At 38.9% G+C, this 22,173-nt stretch overlaps 1 protein-coding gene across 1 annotated transcript in view; it reads left to right on the top strand.

Annotated features, from left to right (window-relative positions):
• The window catches only part of ARID1B (AT-rich interaction domain 1B), a 440,657-nt gene that overhangs the window by 326,905 nt on the left and 91,579 nt on the right, over nucleotides 1–22,173 (top strand). The window contains exon 7 of the mRNA XM_044917512.1: nucleotides 17,221–17,310. Within this exon, the coding sequence (XP_044773447.1) occupies nucleotides 17,221–17,310 (90 nt within the window). The remainder of the gene's footprint in view (nucleotides 1–17,220; nucleotides 17,311–22,173) is intronic.

Genomic DNA, 22,173 nt, shown 5'->3' with positions numbered 1-22,173 from the left:
TCGTATGTTGTAGTCATTTAGAAAGGAATTAACCCAGGAAGTTTTAGCCTCAATAGAGGATTAATGTGGAAATGCTATTCATCTCATGTTTATTGTCTGCTCCCCCAAAACAACAGTGATAGAGTATAACTTACATGATTGCATCTCACCAGTAATTCTGATCTGTTTGTTTATTTTGGTCTGGCCAAAAAAGTTGAGAAAATAAAACTGCAAAAATCATCACTTAGCTAACAGTTTACCTGTTAAATGCAATTACCATTTAAATCTTAGAACTGTGCTTGCATTAAGTACTGAGGAAGCTGGTGCATCCTACACTAGATCTGATTTTAAAACGACATAAACCAAATTCTGTTCCTGACATATATTTATGTAGTCCTCTTTGCTCAGTATGGGGGAGTGTGTCAGGTTTATATGTCATCGCTATTGTTAATAAATACCATTTGATATTTATTGACTTTTTAAGTAAGTGGCCCTGAAATGCTTCTTTTTTACTGGTACTGTCACTTAAAACAGGAGTTAGCAAACTACCACCTTTGGGCCAAATCCAGCTCACCACCTGTCTTTGTAAATAAAGTTTTATTTATGCTATTTCATTTATGTATTATCCGTGGTGCTTTTGCACTGCAACAGCTGAGTTGAATAGTTGCAACAGAGAACATATGGCCTGCAAAAGCCTGAAATAGTTACTATCTGGCAATTTACAGAAAAAGTTTGCTTATCCCTGATCTATAATAATAAAACTATGCGATTACTGATAACTAAAGATTTAATTAACTATTAGTCTAGGCTTGGGGTAATCTGTCAAACCTTTATTTATTCAACAAATATTTATTGAATGCTTACAATATGTCTGGTTCACCAGACATAGAGGGGAACAAAACAGACAATTCTCTGTATACTTGGAACTTGAATTTTAGTGAGATGAGACAAACAGTAAACAGGTAAAATAAGAATTTAGGTGAGTGCTAGGACTCTGTCACCTGTAAGAACTTAGCACTTGTAAGTACTGACTGTCCCACCATCTTACTCTGTGAACTACACCAGGCTGTAATATATTCATGTCTCAGTCTAAACACTGTAAGTTATACATTGCTGGGTATGTGCTGATTTATAAGGCACACATGTACTAGCCTCTTTTCTCCCAATTCTGTTATATACTAAAATCCCAATGTTTTGTTACTAAAAATGTTTACTTTGATGATTATCATGATTCATTTCTTAAAAGTTCTTTTTAATTGGAAAAATTTCCCTCAAATCTATCCTAGTGTAAAAATTCCAAGGAAAGTATTAGCAAACAAAATTCAACAGTACATTAAGAAAATAATGCCAGAAGACTAAGTGAAATTTATTCCAGGAATGCAAGGTTGGTTCATTATTAACAACTGCAGTAATATTATATACAGTGGAAATAAATTGGCCAAAAATATCTCCTTTAATAAAATTCAATACCCAATCATGATAAGAACACTCAATGAAATAGAAATTGAGGGGTACTTTCTCAACATGGTAAAGTATGTATGCCTTAGTTTAAAAACCAGTATCTTATGTAGTGGGAAATCATTAACGACATTTCCACTAAAATGCAAGCAAGGCACTGTCTCCACTTTGTCTCCACCACCACTCAACAATATTCTGGAGGTGTTGGCCAGCACAGTTAGACGAGAGAACTCCCAGGCATAAAAATGGGTATAGAAGAAATAAAATTGTCTACAGATGATGTCATAGTAAACCTGGAAAACCCTAAAGAATCAATGATAAACTATAGAAGAATTCAGTGTTGTAGCAGGATATAAAATTAATATACAAGAAGCAATAGCCTATAGCATTACATATCAACTATACTTCAATTAAAAAAAATTGGCTGGGAAGATGACAGAGTAGGAGGACCCTAAGGTTGCCTTGTCCCAGGGATACAACTAGATACCACCCATATCGGCATAAAAAACCCAGGAAGCAAGGAAGCAACCCGAAGATTGGCAGAACAGACTCCACAACTGAAGGCAGGGAAGAGGCCACACTGAAGAAGGTACAAGAGTGAAGACAGGGTCTGGGACCATGGCCCTCCTCGATGGGGATGGCGTCTATGGTGTGGAGAAGGGCAGAATACAGGCTTGCGCATTGGGAAGCCCACAAACAGGGAGGCTGTATCTCCATAATATTTGCTTTTGAAAAAGAGAGGGGCTAAATTTTGTGAGTTCTGAAAACCAGCTGGACTTAAAGCCTGGAATTTTAAGTCAGCTGGCTCAGCTCTGGGAGAGCTGGAGGGCTTTAGGAAGTGGAGTCCCCGCCTTTAAGGAGACAGCAGGACAAACAGCCCATGAAGATATAGTACAGCATAGAACCAGCAATTTGAAAAACACTGGGGACAGATGGGAGGCAGAGTGATTTGCTTATCACTGAGTGCTGCCCAGGGAGACAGGGAGCACAGGGAGACCTTTCCAGGAACAAAGGAGCAGGCAGGCACCATTTCTCTTCCTGGCCCTCCAGCATAAACAGTGGCCACCTGCAGTAACCAGCCCAACGCTGACACTTTTTACCTAACGTACTTGCACCAGGCCCCGCCCTACTGCACTTGCATGGATCTGCCCTTCCCAGTTAGGCTTCCCTGAGTCCCCTAGCTGTGGATCCCTCCCCCGAGAAGACTGGTGCAAACCCTGCCAACACCACATCTCCTGACCTGCACATTTTATGGGACCTCAGGTCCAGTAGGGGCAGGCGTTGTTTTGCAAACACACCACTGCACACCCTGCTGCCTACAATTTGCAAAGAGAGCCTCTGCAGACAACTGGGTTAAAGGAAAAAGAGGCCAAGGATCAACAGCAGAGCACAGGCAACACACATAGGAGACACTCCCTGAAGTGCCAGGCCCTGGGGAACAGGGGACATGGCACTTCAGGACACTAGAGGACCTCGTCTTCAAAAGGCTCATATCGTTAAGAACAAGAGAAATGCTGACTTTCCTAACACAGAAACAGACACAGAAAGTAAGACAAAATGGGGAGACAGAGAAGCATCTTCCATATGAAAGAAGAGGCTCAAACCACAGCAAGAGACCAAAGCAAAATGGATAGAAGTAATATGCCTGATAGAAAATTTAAAGCAGAAAAAGTGGAGGACATCAGTGAGACCCTTAACACAGATAAAAAAGAACCCATCGAAATTAAGAATACAATAAATGAAATTTAAAATAACATTTGATGGAATAAATAGTAGGCCAGATGAAGAACAGGATCTAATGAACGACCTGGAAGACAGACTAATGGAAAGTAACCACACTGACCAGAGGAGAGGAGAGAAAATTATGCAAATTGAAAATAGTCTTAGGGAACTCAGTGACTCCATCCAGTGTAATAACATCCGCATTAGAGTGATCTCACAAGAAGAGAGAGATAGGAGGCAGAAAATTCATTTGAAGAAATAATAGCTGAAAACTTCCCTAATCCAGGGAAGGAAGCAGAGCTCCAGATCCAGGAGGCACAGAGATCCCCCAAAAATCCAACCCAAGGAGGTCCATAACAAGGCACATAGTAATTAAAATGTCAGAAAGCAGCAATAAACACAAAAATTTTAAAGCAGCAAGAGGAAGGAAGACAGTTGCATTTAAGAGAAACCCCATAAGGCTATCAGCAGGTTTTTCAGCAGAAACTTTGCAAGCCAGTAGAGAGTGGCATGATATATTCAAAGTGCTGAAAGGGAAAAATCTGCAGTCAAGAATACTCTATCCATCAAGTCTATCATTCAGAATAGGATGGATAAAGAGTTTCTCAGACAAAAACTAAAAGACTTCATGACCACTAAACCAGCTCTACAAGAAATATTAAGGGGGACTATTTGAATGGAAAGGAAGTCTGTAAGTGAGAGTATGAAAGGTGAAAAACACAAAAGCAGTAAAAATAAGTATTTCTGTAAAAATCATTTGAGGGATTCATAAAATATAAGGTTGTAATATGACACCATATACCTAAAACATGGGGGCAAGAGGAGTAAAGGATGAGTTCAAATTTAAGTGACTATCAACGTAATATAGACTGCTGTGTGCAGAAGATGTTATATACAAACCTAATGTAACTACAATTGAAAACCAGTAATCAATAAGCAAAAAAGAAAAGAATCCAAGTGTATCGGTAAAGAAAGCCAGGAAACCATGAAAGAGCAGAAGAAAGGATCAGAGAAAATTTATAGAAACAACCACAAAACAAGTAATGAAGTGGCAATAAATACGTATCTAGCAATAATTACTTTGAATGTAAATGAACTAAATGCTCCAATCAAAAGACATAAGGTGACAGAGTGAATAAAAAACAAGACCCCTCTATATGCTGCCTACAAGAGACTAATTTCAGACCAAAAGTCACCTGTACATTGAAAATGAGGGGATAGAGACACATTTATCATGCAAATGGATGCCAGAAGACAGCCAGGATAGCCGTACTTACATCAGAGAAAATAGAATTCACAACAAAGATAGTAACAACAGACAAAGAAGGACACTATATAATAATAAAGGGATTATATAGTAATATAGCCCACAAGAGGATATGAAATTGTAAACACTTATGCACCCAACATGGGAGCACCCAAATACATAAAACAGTTAATAACAAACATAAAAGAAATAATAGTAATACAATACTAGTAAGGGACTTCAACACCCCACTTACATTGATGAACAGATTATCCAACCAGAAAATCAACAAGGAAACAGTGGCTTTGAATGACACACTGGACCAGATGGATCTAAAGACATATTCAGAACATTCCATCCTTAAACAGTCGAATACACATTCTTTTCAAATGCACACAGAATGTTTTCCAGAGTAGACCACATATTAGGCCACAAAACAAGTCTCAACAAATTAAAAAAATCGAAGTCGTACTGTGTATCTTTTCTGACCACAGCTCTATGGAACTAGAAATCAACCATAAGAAAAAATCTGGGAAGAGCACAAATACATTGAGATTAAATAATAGGCTATTAAACAATGAGTGGGTCAACTAAGAAATCAAAGAAGAAATAAAAATTACATGGATGCAAATGAAAATGAAAAAACAGTGATCCAAAATCTTTGGGTTGCAGCAAAAGAGGTTGTAAGAAGGAAGTTTATAGCAACACAGGCCTACCCCAAGAAGCAAGAAAAGTCTCAAATAAACAACTTAATGTTACACCTGAAGGAGCTAGGGGAAAAAAGAATGAACAAAACCTAAACCCAGCAAAATGAAGGAAATAATAAGGATTAGAACAGAAATAAATGCCATAGAAACTAAAAAAGATCAGTGAAACCAGGAGCTGGTTCTTTGAAAAGATCAACAAAATTGATAAACCTCTAGCTAGACTCATTTAAAAAAGAAAAAAAGGAAAGTACCCAAATAATCAAAATTACTAATGAAGGAGGAGAAATAACAGCCAACACCATAGAAATACAAACAATTGTAACAATATTATGAAAACGTATATGCCAACAAATTGGACAACTTAGAAAGAAGGGAAATTTTCCGAGAAACAAAACCTACCAAAACTAAAGCAGAAGAAATAGAAAATCTGAACAGACCAATCACCAGCAATGAAATTGAATCAGTAATCCAAAAACTTGCAACAAATAAAAGTCCAGGACCAGGTGGCTTCACAGGCAAATTCTACCAAACATTTAAAGAACCCATTCTTCTTAATACCCATTCTTACCCATTCTTCTTAATACCAATTCTTCTTAAACTATTCCAAAAGTACAAGAGGAAGGATCACCCTGATATCAAAACTAGATAAAGACACCACAACAAAAGAGAACTACAGGCCAGTATCTCTCATGAATATAGGTGGAGAAATCCTCAACAAAATATAAGCGAACCCAACCTAACAATACATTTAAAAAATCATACACCATAACAAACTGGGACTTATTCCCAGGATACAAGTGTGGTCCAGCACTCACAAAACAATCAACGTGATATGTCACAACAATAAGAAAGGATAGGAGCCATATGTTCACTTTAATAGACACAGAAAAAGCATGTAACAAGGTGCAACATCCATTTATGACAAAAACTCTCAACAAGGTGCCACATCCATTTATGATAAAAACTCTTACGATAGATACAGATTTAGAGGGAACATACCTCAACATAGTAAAGTCCTTATTTGAAAAACCCACAGCCAACATCATACTCAGTGGGGAAAAACTGAGAGCTTTTCCTCAAGGGTCAGGAATAAGACAAGAATGTCCACTCTCACCATTTTTATTCAGCGTAATACTGGAAGTCCTAGCCACAGCAATTAGACAACATACAGAAATAAAAGGCATCAAAATTGGTAAGGAAGAAGTAACACTTTCTCTATTTGCAGATGACATGTTAACTATATGTAGAAAACCCTGAAGGCTTCCCTGAAAAACTACTAGAACTGATAAATGAATTAAGTGAAGTCACAGGATACAAAATCAATGTACAGAAATCTGTTACATTCCTATACATTAATAACAAAGTAGCAAAAACTGAAACTAAGAAAACAATCCCATTTACAGTTGCACCGAAAGCAATAAAATATCGAGGAATAAACTTAACAAAAGTGGTGAAAGACCTGTACTCCAAAAACTATAAAACACTGATGAAGGAAATTCAAGACAACACAAAGAAATGGAAAGACATTCCATGCTCATGGGTTGGAAGAACAAATATTGTTAAAATATCTATACTATCCAAAGTAATCTATAGATTTAATGTAATCCCTATCAAAATACCAACAACAGTTTTCACAAAACTAGAACAAACCTAAAATTTGTATGGAACCACAAAAGACCTTGAATAGCCAAAGCAATCTTGAAAAAGAAAAACAAAACTGGAGGTATCACAATTCTAAATTTCAAGTTCTATTACAAAGCAGTAGTAATTAAGACAGTATGGTATTGGTATAAAAACATATATAGATCAATGAAACAGAATAGAAAACCCAGAAATAAGCCCACAACTATATGGTCAATTAATCTTTGACAAAGGAGGAATGAATATACAATGGGAAAAAACATTTTCAACAAATGGTGTTGGGAAAACTTGACAGCTACATGTGAAAGAATGAAACTGGACTACTTTCTTATACCATCCACAAAAATAAACTCGAAATGGATTAAAGACTTAAATGTGAGACCCAAAACCATAAAGATCCTTGAAGAGAACACAGGCTGTAATCTCTCTATCGGCCGTAAGCAACATTTTTCTAGATATGTCTCCTCAGGCAAAGGACATAAAAGCAAAAATAAACTACTGGGACTACATCAAAATAAAAACTTTCTGTGCAGCAAAGGAAACAATCAACAAAACTGAAAGGCAACTTACTGAATGGGAGAAGATATTTGCAAATGACATATCTGATAAAGGGTTAGTATCCAAAGTATACAAGGCGTTGATACAACTCAATACCCAAAATGGGCAGATACATGAACAGACATTTCTCCAAAGAAGACACCCAGATGGCCAACAGACACATCCTCAACATCACTCATCATCAGGGAAATGCAAATCAAAACTACCATGAGATATTATCTCATACCTATCAAAATGACTAAAATCAACAACACAAGAAATAACAGGTATTGGTGAGGATGTGGAAAAACAGGAACCCTCATGCACTGTTAGTGGGAATGCAAACTGGTGCAGTCACTCTAAAACAGTATGGAGCTTCCTCAAAAAAGTAAAAATAGAGCTCTCCTACAATCAAAGAATCACACTATTGGGTATTTACTCCCAAAATATAAAAACACTAATTCAAAGGGATACATGCACACCTATGATTATAGCAGTATTATTTACAATAGCCAAGATATGGAAGCAACCCAAGTGGCCATCAATAGATGAATGGATAAAGAAGATGTGGTACAGATATACAATGGGATAGTATTCAGCCATTAAAAAAAAAAAATGAATGAAATCTTGCCATTTAGCACAACATGGATAGAGCTAGGGAGTATAATGCTAAGTGAAATAAGTCAGTCAGAGAAAGACAAAACCATATGATCTTATTCATATGTGGACTTTAAGATACAAATGAGCAAAGGGAAAAAAGTTCTCTCTTTTTTTCTAAGAGAGAACTAAGAAACAGATTCCAAAGAGAGAACTAAGAGTCATTTATTTATTTGACACAGAGAGAGAGAGAGAGAGCACAAGCAGGGGGAGCAGCAGAGGTAGAGGGAGAAGCAGGTTCCCCGCCGAGCAAGGAGCCCGATGTGGGGCTCGATCCTAGGACCATGGGATCATGACCCGAGCCGAAGGCAGCTGCTTAACCGACTGAGCCACCCAGCGCCCTCAAGAATTCTTAACTACAGAGAATAAACTGATAGGTACCGCAGGGTGGGTTGGTAGGGTTATGGAGGAAATTGGAAATGGGGATTAAAGAGTACCCTTATCATGATGAAAAAATAAAATGAAAAAAGCAATAGCCTTCCTCTACACAAGCAATAAACAGTTAAAAGACATACTATTAGAGAAAATCCCATTTGTAATAGCAACAAAGAAGATTAAATGCTCAGGAATAAATTTAACATAAAATGCACAAAACTTTTATGTACTTGGAAGAAACTAAAGAATACATGAACAATGAAAGATGTTCAGTTTTGGTAGAGTTGCTCATAATATGTTCTTATAATTGTTTGTATTTCTTTGGTGTTGGTTGTGATCTCTCCTCTTTCATTCATGATTTTGTTGATTTGGGTCATTTCTCTTTTCTTTTTGATAAGTCTGGCCAGGGGTTTATCAATCTTGTTAATTCTTTCAAAGAACCAGCTCCTAGTTTCGTTGATCTGTTCTACTGTCTATGCCAGCAAATTAGATAACCTGGAAGAAATGGATGCATTCCTACAGATGTATCAACTACCAAAACTGAACCAGGAAGAAAGAGAAAACCTGAACAGACCTATAACCACTAAGGAAATTGAAGCAGTCATCAAAAATCTCCCAAAAAACAAAAGCCCAGGGCCAGATGGCTTCCCAGGGGAATTCTACCAAACATTTCAAGAAGAATTAATACCTATTCTTCTGAAACTGTTCCAAAATATAGAAATGGAAGGAAAACTTCCAAACTCATTTTATGAGGCCACCATTACCTTGATCCCCAAACCAGACAAAGACCCCATCAAAAAGGAGAATTACAGACCAATATCCTTGATGAACATGGATGCAAAAATTCTCACCAAAATACTAGCCAATAGGATCCAACAGTACATTAAAAGGATTATTCACCACAACCACGTGGGATTTATCCCTGGGCTGCAAGGTTGGTTCAACATCCGCAAATCAATCAAAGTGATACAATACGTTAACAAAAGAAAGAACAAGAATCATATGATCCTATCAATAGGTGCAGAAAAAGCATTTGACAAAGTACAGCATCCTTTCTTGATCAAAACTCTTCAGAGTATAGGCATAGAGGGTACATACCTCAATATCATAAAAGCCGTCTATGAAAAACCCACAGCGAATATCATTCTCAATGGGGAAAAACTGAGAGCTTTCCCCCTAAGGTCAGGAACGTGGCAGGGATGTCCACTATCACCACTGCTATTCAACATAGTATTAGAAGTCCTAGCCACAGCAATCAGACAACCAAAAGAAATAAAAGGCATCCAAATCGGCAAAGAAGAAGTCAAACTTCCACTGTTTGCAGATGATATGATACTTTATGTGGAAAACCCAAAAGACTCCACCCCAAAACTACTAGAACTCATACAGGAATTCAGTAAAGTGGCAGGATATAAAATCAATGCACAGAAATCAGTGGCATTCCTATACACCAACAACAAGACAGAAGAAAGAGAAATTAAGGAGTCGATCCCATTTACAATTGCACCCAAAACCATCAGATACCTAGGAATAAATCTAACCAAAGAGGCAAAGAATCTGTACTCAGAAAACTATAAAATACTCATGAAAGAAATGGAGGAAGACACAAAGAAATGGAAAAACGTTCCATGCTCATGGATTGGAAGAACAAATATTGTGAAGATGTCAATGCTACCTAGAGCAATCTACACATTCAGTGCAATCCCCATCAAAATACCATCCACTTTTTTCAAAGAAATGGAACAAATAATCCTAAAATTTGTATGGAACCAGAAAAGACCCCGAATAGCCAGAGGAATGTTGAAAAAGAAAAGCAAAGCCGGCAGCATCACAATTCTGGACTTCAAGCTCTATTACACATTTGTAATCATCAAGTCAGTATGGTACTGGCACAAAAACAGACACATAGATCAATGGAACAGAATAGGGAGCCCAGAAATGGACCCTCAACTCTATGGTCAACTAATCTTCAACAAAGCAGGAAGGAATATCCAATGGAAAAAAGACAGTCTCTTCAACAAAGGGTGTTGGGAAAATTGGACAGCCACATGCAGAAGAATGAAACTGGACCATTTCCTTACACCACACACAAAAATAGACTCCAAATGGTTGAAAGACCTCAATGTGAGACAGGAGTCCATCAGAATCCTAGAGGAGAACACAGGCAACAACCTCTTCGACCTCAGCCGCAGCAACTTCTTCCTAGATACATCACCAAAGGCAAGGGAAGCAAGGGCAAAAATGAACTATTGGGACTTCATCAAGATAAAAAGCTTTTGCACAGCAAAAGAAACAGTCAACAAAACCAAAAGACAACCGACAGAATGGGAGAAGATATTTGCAAATGACATATCAGATAAAGGGCTAGTATCCAAAATCTGTAAAGAACTTACCAAACCCAACACCCAAAGAACAAATGATCCAATCAAGAAATGGGCAGAAGACACGAACAGACATTTTTCCAAAGAAGACATCCAAATGGCCAACAGACACATGAAAAAGTGCTCAACATCGCTTGGCATCAGGGAAATCCAAATCAAAACCTCAATGAGATACCACCTCACACCAGTCAGAATGGCTAAAATTAACAAGTCAGGAAATGATAGATGTTGGAGGGGATGCGGAGAAAGGGGAACCCTCCTACACTGTTGGTGGGAATGCAAGCTGGTGCAACCACTCTGGAAAACAGTATGGAGGTTCCTCAAAAAGTTGAAAATAGAGCTACCCTATGATCCAGCAATTGCACTACTGGGTATTACAAATGTAGGGATCCGAAGGGGTACGTGCACCCCGATGTTTATAGCAGCAATGTCCACAGTAGCCAAACTGTGGAAAGAGCCAAGATGTCCAACAACAGATGAATGGATAAAGAAGATGTGGTATATATATACAATGGAATATTATGCATCCATCAAAAGGAATGAAATCTTGCCATTTGCAACGACGTGGATGGAACTGGAGGGTGTTATGCCGAGCGAAATAAGTCCATCAGAGAAAGACATGTATCGTATGACCTCACTGATATGAGGAATTCTTAATCTCAGGAAACAAACTGAGGGTTGCTGGAGTGGGGTGGGGTGGGAGGGATGGGGTGACTGGGTGATAGACACTGGGGAGGGTATGTGCTCTGGTAAGCGCTGTGAATTGTGCAAGACTGTTGAATCTCAGATCTGTACCTCTGAAACAAATAATGCAATATATGTTAAGAAAAAAAAAAAAGATAGCAGGAGGGGAAGAATGAAGGTGGGGCAATTGGAGGGGGAGATGAACCATGAGAGACGATGGACTCTGAAAAACAAACTGAGGGTTCTAGAGGGGAGGGGGGTGGGAGGATGGGTTAGCCTGGTGATGGGTATTAAAGAGGGCAGGTTCTGCATGGAGCACTGGGTGTTAATGCATAAACAATGAATCATGGAACACTACATCAAAAACTAATGATGTAATGTATGGTGATTAACATAATAAAAAATAATTCTCAAAAAAATAATATAAGAGGATACACAGGTATGCTTTCATTTATGAAAAAAGTATGTAGCAAAGACAAACCGAAACCTAAAAAGATTGTTTTTTGTAAAGGGCAACTGGGAAAGAAGTGGAAAGGAGGAGAAATAGAAATAGGGCAGCAGGGTTGAGGAGGGACTGACTCTTTGGCATGTATCTTTTTGTATCACTCTGACTTAGGGAACTATGGAATTATTTCACATACCCCCTGAATATCGAAACAGTTAAAGCCAATCAAGGTGTGAAGGGAATGCAGAATGGCAAGAAGTCCTAACAAATAGCTCTGTGTTCTTCACAGTGATGTAGATTAGTAATTCTGAAATTACCTTGTGTATATAATAGAATTGAACAGATTAGTAAATTGATTTAGATAATGAGAACAGAGTTTCTTACTCTTGTAAAAATAAGTCATAATAAGGAAAGAAGGAAGGCTAAAATATACCCTCCAATTCTGGATTGGAATCAGAGGTATTTCCATAAGCTCACCGTTAATACACACAAATACGGAAGTGTAGATGGGCATATATGTATGGGTTAGTGTACATCGGCATATTTCCTACTTCTGTTCACTGAGAGGGCCTAGAAGCAGTAACACCCCAGAAATAATGAGCAGACCTACTGCCCAGACCTCAGTCTGCGAACATTGTCTTCCAGTATAAAGAACCAGCACTCCTAGGAGAAGTGGTTGATTACAGGGCTAGGTCAGGAAAACTGCAGAATGAGCCTGCAGTATCTTATGATTCCAAAAACTAAGGATTTGAAGGAGCTTCTGATGGCCAAAGCTGGAACAATTTGAGCAACAAAATAATGTCAATGTTGGATTTTAACCAACGGAATAAAATAAATATCAATGAGTGTATTTGTTTTTTGTTCTTTTAACAAAGTACTACACACTTAGCAGTTGAAAACAACACACATACACTGTTTCACAGTTTCCATGGCCAGGCATCCAGGCACAGCCTTGTTCGGTCCTCTGTTTAGGGCCTCATAAGGCTGCGGAGTGTCAGATAGTCTGTCTTCTCATCTGGAGGCTCAACGAGGAAGAATCTGCTTCCAATCTCATTCAGATTGTTGGAAAAATTGCCTGCGGTTGTGGAAGTGAGGCCCTCAAGTTCTGGAGGCTGCCTGTCCTTGCCATGTGGCTCAGTTCGCATCATGGGAGCTTCCTTTAAGGCCATTGGAAGCACGGGTCTGGTCAGAGAAGCCTGGGTCCTCTTTGAAAGTCGGGTCTGCACAGCATCGTCACCCTTTTGATTATCTCAAAGCCAGCCGATTAGGGACTTTAATTATATCTGTAATACGCCTTTAATTTTGCCATGTAATGTAATTTTAGGAGTGATATTTCATTACTTTTGTTATATTCTTTGGTTAAAGCCAAGTCATGGGTTCTGCCCTCCGTCAAGAAGTGGGGATTACACGATGATGTGACTTGGTGGAAGTCATCCTGTAGTGTGTCTTCTACAATGAGTTTTTGTGGATAAAAATAAATAGTCTTGGGCGCCTGGGTGGCTCAGTTGGTTAAGCGACTGCCTTCGGCTCAGGTCATGATCCTGGAGTCCCGGGATCGAGTCCCGCATCGGGCTCCCTGCTCAGCAGGGAGTCTGCTTCTCCCTCTGACCCTCCTCCCTCTTATGCTCTCTGTCTTTCATTCTCTCTCTCGCAAATAAATAAAATCTTAAAAAAAAAAAAATTTAAATAAAAAAATAAATAGTCTTATAAATACATACACAAATGGGGAAGAAGAGCTAGTTCTTCCTCACAATAGATTTCCATTAATAAATGCAGAGAGAAAGAAGGGAATAAAGGATCATCATTACAAACAGTATTGTAATAAACATTACAGACAGGGTTCTGTAATGGATGCTAAAGTTAGTGCGTGCAAGTTTGACAGGGACAGGATTTGCATAGTCTCCAATATCTTCCCTAAGATACTCACAACTACAAAGGACAAAATAGTAATTTTATATTGGAGAGATTTGGTTGACACCTAACTTTTACCAAATTATCAAGGTAAACAGCACCAGAAATGAAACATACCAATGTCATGAGTAGTACTCTCCAAAAGCATCAAGTTCATAAAACATAAGGAAAGACTGAGGGTCTTTTATAGGCTGGAGGAGACTAAGGAGAAATAACTAAATGCAGTGTGAGATCCTAGAATGGAAGAAGGAAAAACAATGGTGAAATTCAAATAAGATCTTTAGCTAATAGTGTGGTACCATGTTAAGTGCTTCTAGATAATTGTATTATGGTTATATAAGATGTGAACACCAGGGGACGTGGGCTAAAGGATTTATAGGAACTCATTGTACTCATTTTGTAACTTCTTTAAGTGTAAAATTAAAAGTTTTTAATAAAAAAATCATGGTATAGACTTCTGAGAGTTTTAAGTTGTCAACAGTAGAAATTCAGGTGACATTGATGCTTCATTTTTATTTTGTTGCACCAAGATTTTGTACAATATTGTATATACGGTCATTGGAGAATGAATACATAGCTGTAAAGTGGTGGGGTTTATTCTAACTCAGCATAGTTTTTTCCAGTTGTAAAGTTTTTTCCATTGTGTTTGCATCATTATAGACACAGACAAGGGGGAAATGGCTTTCTTTAAAAACTCCGTTTTAATGTTAAAGCCTTCCCATAAAGTTCGTTTGTTTACTATGCATGGCAATATTCTCTTTTAAAATAATTACCAAATTTTGTTTAAAAGGTTTTACTTACGAGAAACATATGTCCTGTAAAAATCTATGGTTTTGAGGGTATTTATTTAATTCATTTGGTTCAGAGGGCTCTGAATTGTCTTCTTTATATGGACCATGGACACAAATGAATCCTGTATTATATTTCTCAGATATATTTTCTGATTCATCAGCTACTATGACTGTGCTTCGTTCTACCTATGCATATGGAGGATGAAGTTATTTCTTAGTAACTATGAAACTGTTGGTGGAAAGATAGGGGGTAAAAACACATGGGGAACTTAAAGCGGTTTGCTCAAATCTATCTTTACCAGGAAAAGGCTCTTGTTTATTTCTTTAAGGGATGGATTTAATAATAAATGTTCTCATTGCTGTAAAGAGATATCTGTCTTAGAATTGCACCAGACAAGCATAGTGCTGCTTGGATGTGGCAGTATTTTATGAATTCATGAGATGGGTTTCTTACATCCTTTTTTTATTCTTACTTGATATATTGTACGTGAGAGCAGTGCCTTGGCCGTGTAAGTAGTGGTGTCCTATAGTAACGCAGAATTACTGTTCGCTTTGCTGTCATGGGTCTATGAATTCGGTCCGTCATACAGAAACAATCACTATAATGTAAGCACTTACTGTCTTCATGCAGCTGATTCCCCGGTGACATTTGAAAAAGTCAGGCTTTGGCTGCAGAGTGCTTTCCATTTCTAAATGGGCTGCAGATTTGGGAGCCTTAGGGCATTTCATAGGAAGCACATGACCCTGAGTAGACACAGCAACTTTTGTGTGTCTGTAGCCATGTTGATGACCAGTGTTTATCCTTGAAATTGTTTTCATCCAGAATGTTGTTTTTTTTACTTTACATTTAATTATTTGGTGCTCACACTAATTTACTACAAATGTCTAGGAGTAGAATGAATGGCTGAATAGAGGCTGGACTGTTTGTCCAGGGTTTTTATACACTAGGTGTGGCTGTAACTTACGAGCTACTCCTAGTGGTCTCTCCACACACACTTCTCAGTGTCTATAAATTCAGGTCTTGGTTTTCACTTTATTCGAGAATGAGAAGGGCATTTGAACCCAGGAGCACTCAGAAATACATTCACAGGTTTTACATGCATTCTCTTCTGAAAGTGAGAAGCCTAAACTCCCAAAAACAATTTCAGGATTTTTAAAATAAGTTCTATTTTCACAACAATGTGTACGTATTATCTAAGTGGAAAATCATCTTCCTGCCCCTCTGGCTGCCACAGTTACAGCTGTTATTGGGATTAGTAATGAGTGACAGTCCTGAGAGACTCTGGGGACCGTGCTCTTCCTGGTCTGTAGTCAGGCTGCGTGGCCTCACAGAGATGCCATTGGTTAGAAAGAGGAGAGGGTGGTTGTTCAGCATAAAACGCCAGGCTCTGCAGCGTGACCTTCACTGGGTGAATTGGTGGTGATGTTCAATACATCAGTTTCTTTCTCTACTCAGTTGTGATTCTTGTAGCAATATACAAAACCATAGAAAAGTAGGTCCTGTGATATCAGAGCAGTTAGCCTGACCTAGCATGATCATAGACCACAGTACCAGAGGGTGATGCAGGGAGATCCATATATGCTTGCATGCATGTATGTATGTATGTATGTACCATGTAGGTATGTATATTTGTCTATTTCGGTCTTTCAGTTTATTTTAGTAAAGGAGGAGATTACAAGATAAAGCAGCAAGGTCTTCATGCCCTGAGAGCTAGCACCTTGAGGATTGCGCTAAATTCAGTTGCCTTCTTCAATAATATTTTTAGTCAAAATGTATCTAAACCTCTGAGCCAGAAAGTGAGTTGAGATCTCAAGTACCGCTGATGATTCTTAAATTTCAAAATCCTGTCTCCTGCCTTCACATGATTCATTGTCTCCCTTTAGTTAATAACAATAATAAGTATCTTTTCCTTTAATTCATATGCTCAGATTAAGGGCCATTAAATAACAAAGTTTTATTAATATTTGTTATGCTAATGAAGGGATTAAAGGAGTAAAAGACATGATTCCTGTCTCAAGGAGCTTACATTATAGTTTGAAGACAAACTGAGCACACATTAAATAAATGGAAATCAAATAGATGTTAATAGGTGCTGTTGCTTTATTAGCAATAAAGATCAAAAAAGTTGCAGAATACTTCCCTGTTTGATGCTAATATATACTACATTTTATAGTAGTATGTTTTATGTTTTTTCACAAAGGTCTTCTGTGTTTATGTTAAATCTCTGATTAATTATAAAGATTGTTTTAGAAATTGGTCGCTATTTCTACATTGAATAAATATTTACCAACGAAAAACTGTTGGCCACTCTGCATGCCTGGCCACTTGGAAACTAGTTCAAACTCAGGAGGAGGAGTTTAGTTCATTAGTCTTGGATTTTGTTAAGTGCGTTAAAGTGTATGTCAGATCTCTGCTGCTAATTTATTTGTGAGTTTGGGAACTCCTTCAGTAAGAAATGAAACTTCTCAGGAGGTCATTTGCTGAATAATGATTATCCATGTTTCTTCTTCATTTTACCAGAAAGGGGCAATGTAGCCCACTTTTTGAGCCCTGTCTCTTTCAATATGGGACCGTACCTTCTGTAATTGTTAAATTAAATAAATGTAACTTTGTCTTGGTTTTTGCACAATTGCAGCATTAATATAGAGGGCTCCCCATCCCCGCTTCCCTTCCTGTGTTTTCCAGGCAGTCAGATGCCTCCTCAGCCACCTGGAAGCCAGTCAGAATCCAGTTCCCATCCTGCCTTGAGCCAGTCACCAATGCCACAGGAAAGAGGTCAGTCTTCAGTTCATATCTTATATATCTTTGTGTTTTGAGTATATAAGACTTACATGAATTTGGTCATCTTTCCATCTCCTTATAGATAATGTTTCTTCATCAGATGAACAAAATAAGAACATACGTACAACAAATATGGAAGAGAAGGATGCTTTCTTGCAGATTAGGTGAAGTTTGACCAAGCACAGTTCAAGACCCAAAGAATATATAGGTCCACATAGCACCCATGAAGCATAGTTTATACATGACTATAGCCTGACAGTTGATCTAGCCAAGTAAAAGTGACTGTTAATGATGCGATTTGGATATCAGTCCTAATGAAGTAAAATGTTAGAGTGTGTGTATGTTTAACTGTTTTGATCAATTATATATCCCAGGATACTTAAACAGTAAAGATTTAAACACAGAGTAAGACCTTGTATTATACAATTGTAGTATCTTAGAACTAGAGCCAACCCGAGAGATTGTAGAGTCCCATCACCTCAACTTAACAACTAAAGCAACTGAGGACCAGAGAGCATCCATAGGACTTCCTCGTTGTCAGAGGATAGTTAGGGCCAGAGCCAGAAAAAAGAACACAGGCTTTTCCTGAAGCCCTTGGACACGTGGGTTGTCCCACATCTGCAGACTCTTTGATCTTTAGCTCAGTTGTGCACATTCACCCCACATATTATTGCCTTGGTTGCGGCCTTTGGCCCTCATTTGTTTATGTCTGTCTACTTTCTCTCCTTCTGTAGTAAAGCTGCTTTTGTTGGTGGTGATTTTCATCCAGACTAGTGTAGACCAGGGTTTACACGCCTACCACACCTACCACACCATGTGGTGCTGTGTCAACTCACTTCCCCCGCCTTTGAGCCAGTGGGAGCACGTGAAGCGTGTCACTTGTGCTCTCCCTCATGCGCATCCAGAAGACAGAAGTGGCTAGCTTGGTAGCTGCTATTTAAAGGCTCCCGACCCCTCACTCTTATAATTATGCCTGTATGAGTTGTACAGATGATGATTTGCTTCTAATTGGAATTAAAAGGTTTCAGTTATTTTACATGTTTAATGACTCAGCGCCTCATGCTTTAGAAAGTAATGCCAGTCAGAAGATGGATTAGTCCTAGCTACGTATCAATTGTGTTAAAATGAATATTTAGTAGGAATAAAGTGAAATTTTTATTTTCTGATACTGCTACATATTTAACTTTTTAATTATAATTTAATGTATAGCTAACACATTAATTCCCTTATTGAGATACTACAGTATGTCTTGCTAATGGGATAGTTAATGGTTTTCAAACTACAGGGTGTATAGGAATTACCTGGAGAACTGGTTAAAAGAGACTTCTGGGCCACACACAGCCCCAGATTTCTGACTCAGTAGGCTTGTGGTGGGCCACTTAAGATCTGTATTTTGGACACGTTCCCAGCTATTGCTGATGCTGCTGATCTGAGGACCATACTTTGAGAACCACTGCCTTAATGATACTGTAATATGTTCTGATAATTGTGTGGTATGTGCACTTGTTTCTCTAAACTGCCCACTGAATCCTCCTGCGAACCAGTCTTGCACCTCACATCCTTTTTCTGTGTTAACTCCTTGGGTCTCTGGTCCTCTGGAAGTTCATGGAGGGCATCCTGGCACCACGCAAGGGGAGGTCTCTCCAAACTCCTTCACTTGCCCTTGGGTTGCACCTGCGTTGTGTCGCCAGGTCAGGGAGGTGGAGAAAATGAAGCATGAGAGACACTGTCCTGCACTGGAAACCTGCTTGGGCCAGAGCCAGAGCTAAGATGAAGACATTTGTCATTTCCTTTAACGCTCACCATAACCCTGTACCGCCATTCCCACTGGGGGAGTCCACTTCTCCGGCAAGCATCCGAGGGTAAGAGGTTCCCTATTTGGAAGTACTACAATTCTCACCTTTATTGCTAAGAATTAAAAGAAAGAAACCCCTTCCAGATCGTCCAGCAATGTGGCCCCCAACCTCTTCCAGCTAATATGTGTTTAAGAAATTTGAAAATGTAGGGCGGCTGGGTGGCTCAGTCGGTTAAGCGACTGCCTTCGGCTCAGGTCATGATCCTGGAGTCCCTGGATTGAGTCCCGCATCGGGCTCCCTGCTCGGCAGGGAGCCTGCTTCTCCCTCTGACCCTCCCCCCCCCATGTGCTCTCTCATTCTCTCTCTCTCAAATAAACAAATAAAATCTTTAAAAAAAAGAGAGAGATTTGAAAATGTAAAAAGCCAAATGTGACCCATGCTGACACAATGAGAAAACACAGTTAAATTAAACTTTTAACTTAAACAGGCGCCTGGTGGTGCAGTCAGTTAAGCATCCAACTCTTGGTTTTGGCTCAGGTGGTGATCTCAGGGTCCTGAGATCAAGCCCCACGTCGGGCTCTGCGCCCAGCATGGAGTCTTCTTAGGACTCTCTTTCACTCTCCCTTTGCCCCTCCCTCCTGAAAATAAATAAATAAATCTTAAAAAAAAACTTTTAGCTTAAACAAATACATTAGCAAGCAAAATCTAGAGTTTTCTTCTGGTGTCACTATGTAAAAACCATTGTGTAGATATGTTATTTTTTTTCCATCTTCATTGTATATAGTGTGGTTTTGGTAACTGCTAATGGATACATAACAATCTGGGTAGTTATAATGTCCATTTCCTTCAAATAGCAAATATAAATTTTATAATTTGCTAAATCTGAACTGATTTTTATGAATACGTTTCCCAAACTTTCTCTGAAAGGCTGCTAAAGATGTTATGTGCATCCCTTATGTGCCTTTTGTTGGATGGACAGCCCCCTAAATGGGAAAACTTTGTATTTCCAAATAGCTCGTAAATGATGCTTTGCCATGGGGTTGCCTGGGTGGCTCAGTCGGTTAAGCATCTGCCTTCGGCCCAGGTCATGATCCTGGGGTCCTGGGATCGAGCCCCGTGTCAGGCTCCCTGCTCAGCAGGGAGTCTGCTTCTCCCTCTCCTTCTACCCCTCCCCCTGCTTGTTCTTTCTCTCTCTCTCTCTCAAATAAGTAAAATCTTAAAAAAAAAAATGATACTTTGCCATGCGTGAGTTAAATTTCTACCAAAATTGGACAGCAAAGATTTTTTTTTTTTGATGGCTTTGTTATTTGTTAAAATCTAGGAAGAAATGTTAATTCTTAATGATATTTGATCAGGTATTTTAGTGACAAATGACACAGTCATTATAATGCTTTGATAGAATATAACATTTTTCTTGTCTGTTTTATCATCATTGGGTGTGTACCAACAGTATATACAGTACAAAGTAGATTTGAGAAAACACTTGCTAGAAAATTCCCCGGTGTTGAAAATTCCCCATGTATTGAAAAGTAATTTAGCTTCATGTATGCCTTTACAATTGATATATCCACCTGCCCCTATTGAGGGAAGTGAGAAAAGAAACAGAGAGGAAAAAAGTATGTTGATGAGTTAGCATCCTCAAAAAAAAAAAAAAAATTCTCTCTTAGAAACCATGGACCTTGATAGACAAGAACATAGCTCCCATGCTGCTGAGTACTAAAATAACCAAGTTGAGCAATTCCTTTTACACTTATTTTGTTTTAATAAGTAAGATTAAGATAAGAGAGTAAGATTCCAGTTACACACAGCTTTAATGTATCTACGGGGGGAAGTGCCTGGGTGGCTCAGATGGTTAAGCATCTGCCTTCAGCTCAGGTCATGATCCCAGGGTCCTGGGATCAAGGCCCACGTCAGGCTTTTGGCTCAGCGGGGAGTCTGCTTCTCCCTCTCCCTCTGCCTCTCCCCCTGCTCATGCGCTCTCTCTCTTTCGCTCTCTATTTCTGTGTCTCAAGTGAATAAATAAAATCTTTAAAAAAATAAAAATCTACAGAGAATAGGAAAGAATCTAGAAACATACTTGCCTGGAGACAATGGCACAAAGCAAGAGATGCAGCCTACTTCTGTTTGGTGGTGTGGTTTTCTGGGTATTCCCCAGAGTCCTCATGAAAGACAGCAGGACTGTTAACGCTACTCAGAAGCCTGGCTCCCCCCAGGCTCAGGAAGCTGAACTCTTGCCCTGCCATCATTCCTTCCTACTTGGTCCTTGGATTCCTGTTCAGGAAGAACATGTATTAATAAACTCTATACTCTGTTGAGAATTTTGCAAACCTCAAGCTGTCCTGGGATCTGAACCACATTTGTATCTGCAAGGCCATGTCCTCTTCCCAGAGCTGGTTGCTGAGTCAGATGCAGAGTCGGTATGCTGCCCAGATTCCCAGCAGCCCTACAGTGCCCTCCGATCTGGTGGGTCTGGGGTCAAGTCTGTCTAAGGTCATCAGTCACAAATCCATTTCCCCACGTTGTATGTATGCAAACATAACTGAGTTTCTGCAGTTTTATATTTTCCATCTACAAAAGCTATGTTTGCAAGGAAATATGGATATGGCCAGTGTCCCCAGGTACAAAGAAAGGGAAACATTTTAGGTATTTATTGGCCTCTTTGCTGTCCTATAATGCTGTCCCTACACTCTGGTCTGCTCTCCCGTACAGCACCTGGCTTAGCGCTCTCCTCTTTGCCCCTCATGTGGTGCTAGAACCTCCTACTAACTGAATAAAGAAAATGAGTTCAAATTCTTTGGTCTTAACTGCTTTATTATTGATGTAAGTTTAAAAGAAGAAAGGTCAAAACTTCAGTTTAGTCTTCTGTAACACATTCGCCACTGGGTTTTATCTTAAATCTTCTCTCTGTAGTCCTCACATAACAAAATGAAGAATTGCTGTTAAAGCCCTTCACCAAAAAATCAAGCAGTATAAATTATGCCACCCAAGGCACTGGAGAAAGCATCCAGATAATGCTAAAAAAACCTAAAATAAATGTTACGAGAAAATCTTAGCTAACAAG

This window comes from Neomonachus schauinslandi, chromosome 8, assembly GCF_002201575.2.
Source record: "Neomonachus schauinslandi chromosome 8, ASM220157v2, whole genome shotgun sequence".
Lineage (NCBI taxonomy): Eukaryota > Metazoa > Chordata > Mammalia > Carnivora > Phocidae > Neomonachus > Neomonachus schauinslandi.
This window is presented reverse-complemented; position numbering and strand designations above follow the sequence as displayed.